This window comes from Maylandia zebra, linkage group LG16 (genome assembly GCF_041146795.1).
Source record: "Maylandia zebra isolate NMK-2024a linkage group LG16, Mzebra_GT3a, whole genome shotgun sequence".
NCBI classification, from domain to species: Eukaryota; Metazoa; Chordata; class Actinopteri; order Cichliformes; family Cichlidae; genus Maylandia; species Maylandia zebra.
In genome coordinates this window covers 11,611,504-11,626,455 of record NC_135182.1, presented here as the reverse complement: position 1 = coordinate 11,626,455, position 14,952 = coordinate 11,611,504, and the positions used below count along the sequence as shown (strand labels likewise).

Here is a 14,952-nt window from a genome sequence, read left to right as displayed (position 1 = left end):
TGGGTCCAATTCCTGCCTGCCACACAGCGATTCATGACAAGCTTTAAAATTGGAATTTCACATGAGAGTAGAAAATTTTAAAAGTTACATTGAAACTAAGCACACCATTGATTTTCTTGTGACATTATCTATAAGTTTGTGTCACATGGCCCTCTTCCTATTGAAAAAACAAAAGTTGTATCCAAGATGACCGACTTCTAAATGGTCACCACCCATCTTGAGCAGTTTGCCCCCTCACATATACTAATGTGCCACAAACAGGACTTTATCACCAACCATTCCCATTTTATTACGGTGTATCCATATAAATGGCCCACCCTGTATATGAGTGCTTGTGTATAAATACACAAGCACTCATATATGCTTTCAGTCGTATAATTTAAGTGATCTAGGCAGCTCTGTTTTGGAAGTTCAGTTAACGCTAGAGATGTGTTTTGGAGTTTGTACATGCTTTGTCTCTAGGGGCCACTGCATATATTTCTGTATAAACATATATAAATAAAACCACTTTTTTTTACATTAGTAATTCCTTTTGTACATAATTTTATATTGTTGTTAATAATAAATTAATTAAAGCAACAAAACAACCTAAAGAGCCGGTTCGGAGCCGAAAGAGCCAGAAATCCCATCACTAATAGACATCTTAATCTTTGAATTCAGGTGTTTTCAATCCAATCTTAACAACATACACATACATCAAAAAAAAATAATATATATATATATATATATATATATATATATATAAACAAAGCACCTAGCCATCAAGCCTGCCTTGACAAACATTTCTGAAAGAATGGTTTGTTCTAAAGAGCTTACTGAATTTCATATTTTAACAGAATGGCGCTGTTACAACAAGCAGATTTGTGTATTTTCTTCCCTCTTGAATATCCTACAGCCAACTGCAAGTAACTGAGCCACAAAGTGGCAGAATGCATAAAGTTACAGAGTGTACAGAGTGAGGTTGCCAAGTGCTGAGGCACATAGTGAACAAAAGTTGCCAAAGCTCTTCTGATTCAATCACTCAGACTTCAAAACCTCTTTTGGGATTAACATCAGCACCAACACTGTGCACCGGGAGATTTACGGCATGGCCCAGCTGCTCCTGTAGGTGGCCCAGTACTTTGTCCATATATTGTATGTTTCCCACTATCAAAATGCTACCAGTGCTCTGTTATTGAGAAATTATGGTTCAGTGGTGGTGGCACATTGGCAGACCAGTCTGTGGGTCTGTGTCAGATGGGTACAGTATCAATAATATGTGGTTCAACTAGTCTGCAGGTAAACTCTGCTGTAGCTTCCTTCCCTTTTCAAGTTCACTTATCAACCAGTAAGCATTTGACCATCATCCACATCAAGCAGCATGCCATTCGGACTCCACAGGAGCAATGTTTGAAAACCCATCTTAGTACACTCGCAGTACACTCTTCAAATGGACATAACCATGGTACCATAAGATTCAGAAACTTGAGGTTGACACAGGAGAATAATAGCTGCCACTTGACAGTTTAAATACAAAATAGTTAAAACAGTCGATGACATTAACCTGCCTCAGTTTGATTGCTGACTTCTGCCTTGATTATACTCTGGTCCTGACATGGACATGGACAGCTGGGGACACCATGGCCGAGTACTCATTGGTATTATATCACTACTGCCGGAGGTGCATGTGTAGTTAGTGTGTTGTAATGTAAATTTCCACAGATGCACAGGCGCAGGCACATAGATGTTTGTTGCATGACAAAATGTATGTGATTCTGGCAGCAAAAGTCAAATCAAGGCACTAAAATATTTTACATGAAAGAATTTCTTGTTCATAAACATTTGTAGGTACTTAAAATGTAATATTTTTAGCTTTACGGGAAAGCTTTACATGGGCGCCTCCTAGGTGAGATGTTCCAGGCATATATTCTAGAGCAGCGGCCCCAACCCCCGGGCCTCGGACTGGTACCGGTCCGTGAGTCGTTTGGTACCGGGCCGCGAGAGTTGAGGCTCAGGTGTGAAATGTATGGTTTTCAGGGTTTTTATCGGTTTTCAGCGTTATTTTGTTGTTGTTTTTATCGTTAACTCGGTTTTCCCGGGTCTTTTCACGTGTGTTATGAATAAATCTTCTTTTTTTCGGTACCGGTACTAGTTTTATTTTGTTGTATTTATCCGCGACACCTTAAAGGCCGGTCCGTGAAAATATTGTCGGGCATAAACCGGTCCGTGGCGCAAAAAAGGTTGGAGACCGCTCTTCTAGAGCAGACCCAGTACACGCTGGAGAGATTATATCTGTCAGCTGGCAGGAAGCACATCAGTATTCCCCCAAATGAGCTGGAGGAATTGGCCACCGAGAGGGAGGTCTGCTTAGATTGCTGCCCCTGTGACCTGGACCCAGATAAGCAGCAGAGAATATGACACATTTTCAGGGCTAACAGACTAGCATGTACATGACGTTACAGGCAGTAGCAGATCAGCTTGTCATATAGCAGCAATGGTAGCTGTTTATTCGGGATTCTTTTGTCATGCTAAGCTAATCTACAGCCAACCACAGAGCTTATCGCAAAACAGCAAAGTTAGCTGTCTGATTACTGTCGTAATGCCAAGCTAATCTACAAGCATCAGCAAAAAAGCACCAAATATGTTTTTGTTAGCTTAACATAAAGACTGGAAATGGGAAAGGATCTATCTAACATCTACAAATGGACCCACCACAGCACTGGGCATGGGTAGACTTATCAAGAACATTCCTAGACTGTTTGATTTGATGTGCTGCAGTGACAAAGAAACGTGTTCATTCTAAGACCTGCTTGGTCTCGATGAGCAACACAGGACTGCCAACACATTTCTTCAGCACAGTTGTGTTTCCATCCTTTAAAAGGACTCTAGTGAGAACAGTAACCCAAACACTTCAACCAGATCTTCACTTTAAAATCAATTATTTAGCTTATGGGGATTTGCCTTGTGTCAGAAAAACTAATTGATAACCCACAATGAACCTGTGTAAACAGAAACCACAAACTGAGTACTACAGGTCAACACCACAGAGAGCGGAAGGGGTAGGTTAGAATGTGGAGGGAGTTTGTCATATGTGGTTACCATGGCAGCAGGTGTATGTGCTGCCAGGGATCTGTGCTAGTCCAAGTGAAGTCACAGAGGCCAACCCTGGCAGCCGCGCACATTCCTCCTCTCTGAAAAAAATGAAACATGTCCTGCAAACACAAACTCACTGACAGACACTCACTCATACATGCTTACAGAGAAAAGCTCACAATCACGTGACAGCTGTTTATTCTTCAGACAGCAACAAACATTTGTAAATGACACACACACACGACCAGATACAAGTTTCTGGTAAGTCAGGACACACCCACTGTCTTTGTCAAGCAACATGTCAGCTGGACCGAACACACTGTAATGATGCAGCACTGCTGCAGAAAACATGCTACAGAGCAACAGGCCAGACAAAAGACCAGAGCTACAATCCAGAGACGGTTACACTGAAATGTGCACATTTTCACCCCCAAACCAAGTCCATGACGATTAGCTGGTCTAGGTCAGTGGAATCACAGTTCATACAAATAAAGTTCATGACTGCATCACGATAACATCACAAACGACATTCCTGCACTGCCAGCAAAAAGAAAACAACAGACAAAAATGTTTTACGTTGTCTTGTTCTGACATTATTAAAGAAACATTCGTCGTCGTTCTCAGTCTACTGTGATTGGGTTGTGATTCATAGACAGTACCTGGTGTCACTACAAAGATGATAAATATTTTCTTATACAACTTTGATGTTTGTGCAACTCAATTAAGATAAGCTTAACTTAGCATAATGACAGGAAACTGAAATCAACAGCTACATTTGCTGTCTTTATGTTTGGTAATCGGCTGTACATTGGCTTAATTTCAGAGCATTGGTCAGACAAAACTTGAAATTTATAAAAGTATTTTTGAGGTTTTGGAAAGTTTTAATTTTTACAACATAAAAAGAGGAATTTGTGTTTGTGGGCCTTAAGCAAATCTTTTGTGCATCTTGTTAAGGTCTTATATAAAAAGGGAACATTGATAGGCTGATAAATGCAGCCAGTACCGATAGATCAGCAAATAGCTAATAACCGGTCATTAATATTGGCTCGCTGATAAATTGTTTAGGCTCTAATGGATATAGCCATCATAACATCACATTCACCTGGAACCTACACCTGTCTCTTACATACACTTTATGCTTTGGATTAATTTAGTATGTTATCTCCCAATGCTAACAGCAGCAGCTCGAAATATAAATAGAGTCATACCATGTGCATATGCTTTAGTGCAGTATGTTTGTAGTGCATTATTAATGTGGTGGAAATTCAGTGGTATTGGGATCAAATTCCATGTCATCCCAAAGAAGCAGTGTTTTTGAGCAAGGGATTCAAACTAGCAAGCACAGTGAGAAAATGGTCTTTGTTGTAACATTTAGGATCTGAATGTCTGTTGGTGTGTCTGTGCACTGCTCTCCAGGCTGAAGCCCAACACAGCAAAACAAGCTGACATGCAGTCTCTAGAGTTTTCAGATACATCCACCCTGAGGTTAACGCCACACACTACTGCGCTGACACTCAGACAAACACACACACACTGCAAACTACATCTGCCTGGATGACACTAATTTTCCTTCGCTCCTTTTTCAGTACCCTCCCTCACATTTATTTCTTGGCGCTTCGCTTTCTACAACGCGTCAAAACACACTGAGCAGTTTTCCGTGTGTGTATCTCAACATCCCTCTGCTCTCTTTGCTTCCTGACATTTCTTTTTCCTCTTTGTCCCTCTCTTTTTCACAGGGAAAAACCCAAAGACTGACAGTGACAGAAAGACAGCTGTGCATGTGTTTATGCGGATGGATGCATCAGAGAGCTTTAAACAGGAAGTGATTTGTAGATATAAACAACTCTCCTCTATCCTTGCCCACAGTCACCCTGCATGGCACCCACTCAACTTTAAACTACTCTGTGTTTTCACTTATTCAAATCCAAAATCCTCTCCACGCTCTAGCGTCTGCAGTTCCAGCACCAAAGACCTTGTCGACTTTGCAGTGAAGTTCACCGTTAAAATCCCATATTGGTCGCATTAACTCTGACAACAAATACGAGCACACTCTCACGTGCTTTAAGCAAATGCGTCTTTTTTCCAAGGTCATCATTTACTACCTTTAACTGATACAGACCCTTTATTCATATCCTATCTTATTCATAGCCTTTTCCTTTTTTGTTTTCTTTAGGTCACGAGCAGTTGTCCAAGCATTTCACTACATATCGTACTGTGTATGACTGTGTACGTGACAAATAAAATTTGAATTTGAATTTGAATTTGAATTTGAATTTGAAAATTTGAGCTGCTCACTTCTACGCCTCTTTCTCTGATGTTTTAGCTCCTGTCTCTTTAAGACCTTTTGTAAAATTCTACTTTCCTCAGATTGGCCTGGAAGCCTTCTGATGTGCATCATGTGCACATCAGTGATGTGCACTCCTCGCTTGTGAGCTGTATTTCCCGTACTTACAACAAACTTGATTATAGCTCCTTATAAAATACATCCTCAAGTATCAGTCAAGTGATTGCTTCCTTTAAAAAGTTAAACTTCTGATTATAGTCAGATTATTCAAGTTAAACACGATCCATTAAATGTACATACACTAACCTACAAAGCCATGTGACCTTAATACTTTACCGTGACACACGTGGGACCTTTACTTTGTATAACCTTGTGAAATACAAAGAGAACTACACACCACATTGTTACAAGCAGCGTCGCAATAGCATAGCCAAAAATACCTTTTTTCCTTTCTTGTACAAAAAGCTCATTCTGATGCATGTTTGCAATTGACAGAAATCAATGTAGGCGCTCCATTTAATAATAAAAAATCCTTGTGCTGCTCAATGCCTACTAGCCTAGTTTAGCAAAATAGCTAAATGCATTCTCTATTACCTGTGACACTAGTAACATTTTATTTGATTGAGATGCCTTTAGATTATATATGTAAACTAACAGTTGTCAAAAGCTTCTTGCATCCACATTACCAACAATTATTCAACCAAAGAACTTCTATATAAAGAAAAGAAAAGCATGTCTTTTCCCCGGTTCAGGGGTTTTTGCACACTGCTCCTTGCCACAGCCTTCTGATCACATACTCTGACATGGCTAATGCAGACTGTCAATTAGTCTTTTTCCGCCTTGATTATTTTGCTGGAATGCTTTGGGCCATTTTCTTGATGAATGACCCATTTTCAGTCAGGCTTCAAACCCATATCCAACAACATGACATTCTACTGAAGAATGTCTCGATAAGCCTGATTCGTTGGTTCCTTTCATTATGCAAAGTCCTCAATGTTCTAATAGTTAATATCGGTCAATAATGTTAGTGTTAGAAAAAAGTTTCTTTTAGTTGGATGCAGTGTTGCCTTTTCACCAAATATGGTTATTTTAGTGGTAACAAAACAGCTCCACTGTTGGCTCATCTGTTTGGAGAATAGATTTCCAGAACGCTGAAACTGTCCAGAGGTAAAGTTGACACAGTAAGTGGACATTCCCAATAATGTTAACTCTATTAAATTTGCCTTTCATGTGTGAAGTATCCACGTGTATCAGATCAGGAAGGCAGATGAGCAGATGTTGTGATGTTATGGTACCTAGCTTTTACCTGATCTATTTGTTTCACTGTGTTCAGAAGATACTCTATTTCTTGCCTCATAGTAGATAGATGGGCTTTCAGATAGATTTCAGAGATTGCTTTATAGCTTTCTCCAATAATGTGCTGAGACCAAAGTGCTCTCACTTTCCTTTTCCCGACACTCTCTGAGATCTTATATGGTTCATTTTTATAGGTACACCTTCATAAGACTAAATTAGCCTTCTTCTTCTGGCTATTGCAGGTGGCTCCCGAGCTCTTTTCTAACTGTTTTTGCATCAAGTGAAACCCCAGCTGTGTTGAGCAGGTAGCCATATAAGGCTAATGCAGGCTTTGGACCCTTGAATGTCTTCCCCTTGCTCGTTCTCCCATCTCTTCTTTACCATTTTAATTTTCGTTTATTGGTAAATGGACTAGTTCCTTAATAGTACTTCTCTTCTCTACTTGAGCACTCAATGTGTGTTATAGAACTTGCCTAATTCAACCATTTATACAAGCACATACAAACTTTCTTTCACATGCATTCATACCCTGATCAACATATTGGAGAGCAACTTGGGCTTTAGTATCTTGTCTGGAAACTGGAGCAGCCAAAGACTGAACCATTAACCTTTTGATGAGTGGATGACCTCCTCTGCCTCCTGAGCTACAGCCACCACTATTGATCATTCAAATACCAATATATCGGCAAATGTATAGTATTGGCCTACTGATCAATCAGTCAGGCTCTAACAGTTACTTTTTGTACCTATGCTAATTCTCTTTGCATTCAGCTTTTTACTACTTCCTACAATTACATGGATCAGATTTTTTTAAATATTATAGAAATGGATCTGTTATTTTCACACAACACTGCGCTGTAAAGGCAGGCACCATAATACATTCTTCCTGTATTAGCTGTTTTTTTATTACTACAAAATTTCACGTTATACTCTGAGGTGAAGAGACATAACTTTTGCCGTCTCTCTATTTTTGAACCCTCCAAGGCCAAAAGACGCACAAGTGTGGAGAAATGATAACAATAACAAGTGTGTGTACAGAGCCACATGTGCTTTGTCTCTTTCGCTCTCACTCACACAAACTCCTGACCAGCAGCTGTGATGAGGTCTGTACTCGGAGAGATGTGGCACCAGTGGCTGAATGATACTGGAAGACAGAGGGCCCTTAGTGGTTAGCAACTGATCACACACAAAATCCACATAACCACAAGGGATGCTTTGTTATTACTCTTGACGGGTTTCCAGGAGTACAGTGCAAGCAAATCATTGTTCACATCTCGGCACAGCAGGGGGTGGCCGAAAATTAGAGTGAAGTCAGAACAATGATGCCTTGGAAAACAACAAAAATCAAAGTGGTGGCAAATGGAAGAAAGTTGCCGGGACTGGCAAGGTTAAGATGCAGAACAAGGAGAGCGGATTGCAGGAGGGCAAGAGGCAGACTGGGATAATGGATGAGAGCCACATTCCTGTGCACTTCTAAACCTTTATGTTTTCACCTCATTATGATTTTAAAAGGCTTTTAAAAGGAGACCTATTATTATAACCAGCTCTATGTTTTTATTATGATACTCCAGCTACTCAAGTAGCTTTGCATAATTCAGCTTAAAAGAATCCTACTGACGCTTTATACAGTCCCTCGTTTTAACCTGACACAAGCCATTTTAGGCTCGTTTCACTGCTAATCATTTAGCATCAGACCTTTCCAGACAGCTATTATGTAGCAATTGTTGTTGTATATGGTTCAACTAATATCCCGGGTGTTCTCTTATCCAAGTTTGGGCCAGATAGAAACGTTAGTTTTCCTCTCTGCAGGACTGTCTAATCCCTGCAATGCTGGCCAGTAACAACGTTGGCTACTTCACATCTCAGTCAATTCACCATGGCTGAACTCAGGCCATCCACAGGACAGCACACTCACTGGGGATGTTACATTTCATGATGTTCCCCAAATATTTGTCACAAAGTATAAAGTATTACTTACACGGGCGGAATCTATGATAAACACTTCTTGATGAATATCTTCAGATGTAGAAAATCAGAAAGCCAGCCAAAGGGTCTTTACAAACATTGACATAACTGGGTGTCATTACTGCCGACGTGAATTATAATTTTACTGAATGTACGTTTACCCTTAGCCAGCAGTTTTAAATTTCCCTCAGTGTCGCCTGCTCTGGCCCCTGGAAGACAATTGACTATGGTTGCTGGAGTCTCCAGCTTCGCATGTCTCAGAACAGAATCGCCAATTACCAGAGTTTGATTCCCGACGGGTGTGTCGCAGAGTGGGGAAAAGCGGTTAGACACATGAACAGGTTGGGGGTGTACCTGGGGCTTCTGTTTAAGACTATGCTTCCTCCTCACCATCACCCAGCCATCCTGTTTCCCCGGCTGCTCAGGGTCCTTCCGGAGCCTACGCTACCTTTGGATGCACCGGCTACAGAGGCCTGGGTAGCTACAGGTTCTTCAAGGGTACGAAGCCGAGTCTCCAATGCAGTAATCCTGGCCTCCAGAGCTCGAATAGCATAGTGGTTACATTATTTGTTTCAGACAGAGCCAGATGAATATATCTCCATCAAGTTGCTTGTGAAAAAGAATTAGATAATGCATTAATTCCTGTCTCACTTCTTAAACATCTGTGATGTTTAGGAAACTCGATGGCTCCTGGAAACGCTGCTGCAATTTTAATTTTAGTCAACTTGTGAGGCATCAAGGCTCTACGCTCAAAACACTACAGCAACAGAGATGGAGAGAGATGGTGTCCTTCAGCACTCCAGCAGTGAGCAGTCAGCCAACACGCAGGCCTGTCAGGGAGACATCCAACCAAGCCTTCCCCTGAGCTCGATCCTGAAAACCTGTGTGTCTGCGTGTGTGTGAGTCTGCGTGTGTTTGTTTTCATTCACTGCTAATCCTACACCCCACTCCCCAGCCTGACTAGCATGTCTACCACAGAGTGCATGTTTTGCCTTCTGGTCTGTTACACAGTAATGTCGTAAGCTAATTTCTGATGGTTTGCTAGGGAAAATTGATATTACAGCCTGAGCCTAATGTGTTTAACTTGATTGAGATTAACGTCCCCTTTGCTCACTCTTTATACGTGATGAAGCAGCGTCTGGCAGCTGCCTCAGCAACTACAACCTGAATTATAACTCATGAATGAGCCTGAATGATGAGGTGGGAACAGTTTAAGACTTTCAAGTTTTGCTGTGTATTCAGGCGTCTTTCTGCTGATTCTTTTCTTGAAAGATACTCTGGTCTTCAACCAATTTTGTTACTTAATTTGTATTAGCGAGAAAAAAATTAAAGCGAATGAACTAACAAGCAAGTTTGTGCATTTTAAACCAGCTCACATTGCTCTTACTACACTCTTCTCTGTGCCCCTCCACCCTTAAAAAGCAACAGAGGGCTTTTCTCTGAGGCCCTACACATACAATTATTTGCTTATTAAACTGGAAAAGGAGGACAAGCTATTTCTGGCAAGAGGGGTCAAGAGGTGACTGGCTGCTGGAAGGTTTTCAGGGTTTGGATGGGCGTGAAACTCTCCCAGATAGATTGTGAGGGGAAAAGATGAACAACAGCGGTTCAGAGGTAACAGACATACACTTGTGTAATCCTGTCAGCCATGACTCCAAAACATTTGATCACCAGAGATCCCAACACTTGTTGTAGTTGCTTAATAAAAATGTTGTTGCAAATGTGCATGAGTTCTCGAGGTCTGCTAATAAGGTTGCTGTTCTTTGAGAACAGGTTCAGTACTGACAGATTACCAGGAACTGCGACACAGACTAGAACAACACGATTTTTTTGACTGGATAAAAATTGGACCAAAAAACTCAAGAATACCCAGGTCCAAAACAAACATTTGTCCAGTGACTTGTTTTGCAGGTCATACCTGTCACCATCTCCCCTCACTCCCTGTCTGTACTCAGTGTTCTCACACATATCTAGAGTGACGCCACAAACTCCTCCTGTGCAGCCGAATATTGTTTGGAACCCATGGGCATTACTTTATATTCTAGTGGACACAGCAAATTTTTCAAACATATTAAATATGTAAGGTACGGAGAAAGGTGACAGATTTAATGAAAGTGTTACGATACTAATGTTTCCGTGTACATATATACATATAATTTCATATAAGAGCCATTTGATGAATTCAACGCCCTTTAAAGCTTCTTAGAGGAGAACAAACTGATATAATGATCTCTGCTGTTAGCTACATTTAAGGTCCTGAGCTAAAAGCTAAAAGGTGCAACTGCTGCATCAGTGCAAAAGTTTGGACAAGGAGTGACTTAGGTGTGTGTGTGTGTGTGTGTGTGTGTGTGTGTGTGTGTGTGTGTGTGTGTGTGTGTGTGTGTGTGTGTGTGTGTGTGTGTTTTGATGTGGTGTTCTGCAATAACAGGGGTGTGTGTACCCACAGACATGTAACTTGTGTGGGTGTTGCAGGCACGTGAGCATTTGTTGTCATAGTAATGTGAGATGTGAAGGAAGCAGCCGCGTCCTTTCACTTCACGTTCACTGAAGGTAAAGGGTAACATATTTCAAGTAAAAAGCTCTGTTGGTTTCATCTCAAGAGATCCCAGTTTGTGTGTGTAGACGGAGGAAAAATGTGTGACTCCTTCACTTTGAACACTATGTCACTCCTGCTTTGTATTTATAAATTAAAAGTGCAATCCTACTAGAAAATGATGCATAAATCAGACTTTATCAGTTTTTACATCTCTTTGTATGTTTGAGTCTCTCTGTGGTGGTTTTGAGCTTTGAGGTCAGCTTTAGTGTCTCTGTGGTTGTTTTGTTCATCTTCTTTTAAACTTTGACGAACTTGTAACTTAAAAAACATCAGAGCAGTCATTTCAAATTTCTTAAGACGCTTTAGTTCTTAATGAATCTGGTTGCTGGTGGGGATGATTTCCTAAGAAGTAACACAACAACCCCCACATTCAATTAATTCACAATAACTGTCATTGTCCATATAGTTATAGCCACATATTTCTATATGGTTTCACTACACCAAAAGGTAAGACTATAGCTTTGATATTAACAAACTTTCTTATTATCAGAGGATGTGAAAGGTCTTTTCCTCCTAAACACAGGTCAACAATGAGCAGTGCATCACAGTCACTTTATGAATCAGGGAAAGTTGGGGTTTTCGGTGGATCATAATCCAATTTGTTTTTGATTGTTAGCAGTAATTGACATCCTGACACATTTCCATTAATTACAGTGGCTGTCACCGACATCACGCTTCTCATCCGTCCATCTTTTTATCTACTTCCTCTGCCGGCAGCTGTCAAAGGACTCTGTGTTCAGCTGGGTCACCCAGATGGGGCTGACTCTCTCTGCCTGTGTACACCCCTGATGAGGGCCAGAAACGTCACCATCCCATGTGACTTGACTGCTGACATGAAATATAGGAATGACCTGATAGCATCAGATGGGAAGCGGACTCAGAAGGTCATAAACCTCAGTGTTTGCCTCTAATGTGAAGGAAGGACTACAGCACAAACATCACAATATAGAAACTGGGAGCAAAATTTTGTCTTCACAAACTGAAAGCACTCACAGTTACAGAAAAAACTAATAATAACTAATATATTACACTGTCTGAGACGCGCATAAAGATGTTGATTTAGGGGCGTCGATGTAATGTGCATATATATCTCCACATTTAGTCCACAGTTAGAGAAGCCCTAGCACTGAAAAAGGGTAACTGACCTGCTGCAAGCACATGCTGCAAGAAACAGTGAAATTATAGGATTTATTTTGGGGGGGGGGGGGGGGCTTTCTTGAGACACAACACTGGAGAGTAAGACAGGAACAGACAGAGGTAAATGACCCCAAGGCAGATTTGAACCCAGACCTCACAACAGCAATAGCCTAAAAGTATATGAGTCACCTGCCCACCCAGGTGGGCTACACCAGTGATACACAAACTACGAAATTTTAGTGACGTTTGATCTCATTTATTCATTTCTTGCATTGTGAATTTTTCATACAGGCAGGAGAAGAAGCTTAAACTTTGTAATGTCCTCCTGATTGCCACACTCCTTTTGTCCTCTGGGGTAAAAAATGACCCCAGGACAACAGGAGGGTTAAAATTGTACTTAAGTAGCTCGGTACCTGGAGTTTTATTAACATACACTGCTGCTACAAGTCAAGTGACATGTGAGCCGAGGTGGAGAGGATCCTGCTGAGCAGATATGTTAGACATCCCTCAAACACGATCCTCCTCACTCAGCTCCTTGTGAAAGTTTAGTGACCTGCAACCCGAGCACAGGTGAGGCTGGAGCAGCATGTCAGAGGTCAGGGGGCCAGCAGGTGAGGGGTCGTTCCAGCGTAAGCCGAGGTGAGTTTGAGTTTAGAGACGAGGGTGAACCAGGTAACATTTATTTACAGTGTGAGCCAGGATGGAAGTACGCATAGTGCAGGGAAGCACAGTGAAGAAGATCTTATCAGAGCATTTCATCCATAAACAACTCGCATTTTTTCACCCTTGCTGTGCACGATCCTCTCCCTGCAGCTGGCTCAGAACTGTGCACATTTTGCTCAGCTCATTTGTTTGTTCAAATGATAAAGACACAAACTGTGGACTTATCTTTTAGGTACATGTTACCTAAAAGATAAAATACACTACAGGCATTATAAGCTAGAAGTGTGCTATGACATGCGTGGGTGCTGGCATGCATCCGCGCCATGAAAATTCTTGGATGGCACTGGGAAGGTGCAGTGGTCCGTGAACCCTGGCGTCACAGGGACTGGAAAGTCAAAACATTTAAAAGCAAGCTGTGACATTTTATTCCCAAAATTTTCGTCCCTGCAGCTTCACTGGCTTCCTCCTGAGGAGGCGTGTCACTTGTTGAGCCATTTCCCAACCGTGAATGAATCAAAGTGGATCCAACGGATCCAGTGTTTGGCGTTCGGGCTCATGTTCTCATGACTTAACGGGAAAACTGAGCCAGAACAACAAGTAATAAATGAATAAATAAACAGTGTGGCAGGCTGGGTTGGCGTTACACTACCTTAATGATGCTGCTCCGGCGAGGTGCCGCCTTCACCGACTCCAGCAGGATGGTATCAGTGTCCTGGCCGCCGCCGCCGCCGCCGGGGAGGATGACACCGCTGCGCCGACCGCGGGGCGCTCTCTGTGGAATATAGTCGGGCGCTTCGTCGCTGCACAGCCCATCTCCACATCCATCACGCTCAGACATGTCGACGAGGATACGGAGGAGTTGATTTAAAAGTAATTTGAGAGGGAAAATTAATCAACTCGTCGGATCTGACCCGAATAAAGTTTGCCTCTGCTGTGCCTGGATGCCATTTAAAGATGAAACGAGTCCTGTCTTCAGCACCGACAGCAGCAGCAGCTCTGTCCGCCTGGAGGAAACTAAGCACCCCGGTTTCCTTGATTGTGAGCAGACTCTCTCAGTCGCTGAGCACAAATCCGCGCTGACTTCAGGCTGTTAGTCGGAGCTGATCTCCACAGTCCATGTCCGCTCCAATCAGAGCATCACATGCGCGCGCAGACACACTTGGATGAAAGCTGAACTGATGCGTCCCCCGGAGACGCGCAACAAGTCCTCTCCGTCTCCCGTCCGCCTCCTCTGCTGCTCGAACAGCGGGACTACATGGGAGCGCGCGTAAAGCTTCGGGGAGCGCCTTTTCTTTCTTCCTTTCTTTTTTTTCTGCTGCTGAAGAGAAAATGTTGGAGGACACTTCAGAGTAGAGCCTGCGTGGCTGCGCAGCTCCCCTGCCTTCTTCCCACAGCGCGAGGACGTCAAAGTGCGGAGAGGAGCAAACCTAAGCCTCCTGGCAGCGCGTCGCTCTCACTGAAACAGCCGCTCCGGCTGTGCTGGCTGCACTCAGACCAACAAGAGCCCACTTTTGACGAGGACGCGGAACACAACTGACAGTCGCGCCGCCTCTCGCCCGCGAACCCCTCCCTTCACCGCTTCCACCCAGCTCCTCCCACACGCCGGCCAAAAAGCACGAATGACGCGCGGAGCAGCCAGTGCGCGCGGCGGCTGGGGAGATCCGAGCCACTCAGAGCCTCCGATAGGTGGACGACCGAGTTCACGGGACCGAGAGAGACTCCTAACACTTCGTGGGGAGGAGCTGACAGGACATTATGTGGGCTAATGTATTGGTTGTATTTCCCAGCTGAGCCTAAATTTAAACCATTTTATCCGCACAGAGTTAGCAAATCATGTCCGATGTGCTGAAATGGATCATATATTTGATTCTAATTAAGCTCAGCTCCTGGATTAGAGGAGGAACAGATTTTACGCATTCAGTTTAGGCAGGTTTTCAGT

General features: G+C 42.6%; 1 protein-coding gene across 1 annotated transcript in view; it reads right to left on the bottom strand.

Annotated features, from left to right (window-relative positions):
* Positions 1-14,634, bottom strand: part of plcl1 (phospholipase C like 1) — a 142,056-nt gene extending 127,422 nt beyond the window's left edge. Inside the window, exon 1 of the mRNA XM_004569839.5 lies at positions 13,663-14,634. Within this exon, the coding sequence (XP_004569896.3) occupies positions 13,663-13,851 (189 nt within the window). The 5' untranslated portion in view covers positions 13,852-14,634. The remainder of the gene's footprint in view (positions 1-13,662) is intronic.
* Between the last annotated feature and the right edge of the window lie 318 nt (positions 14,635-14,952).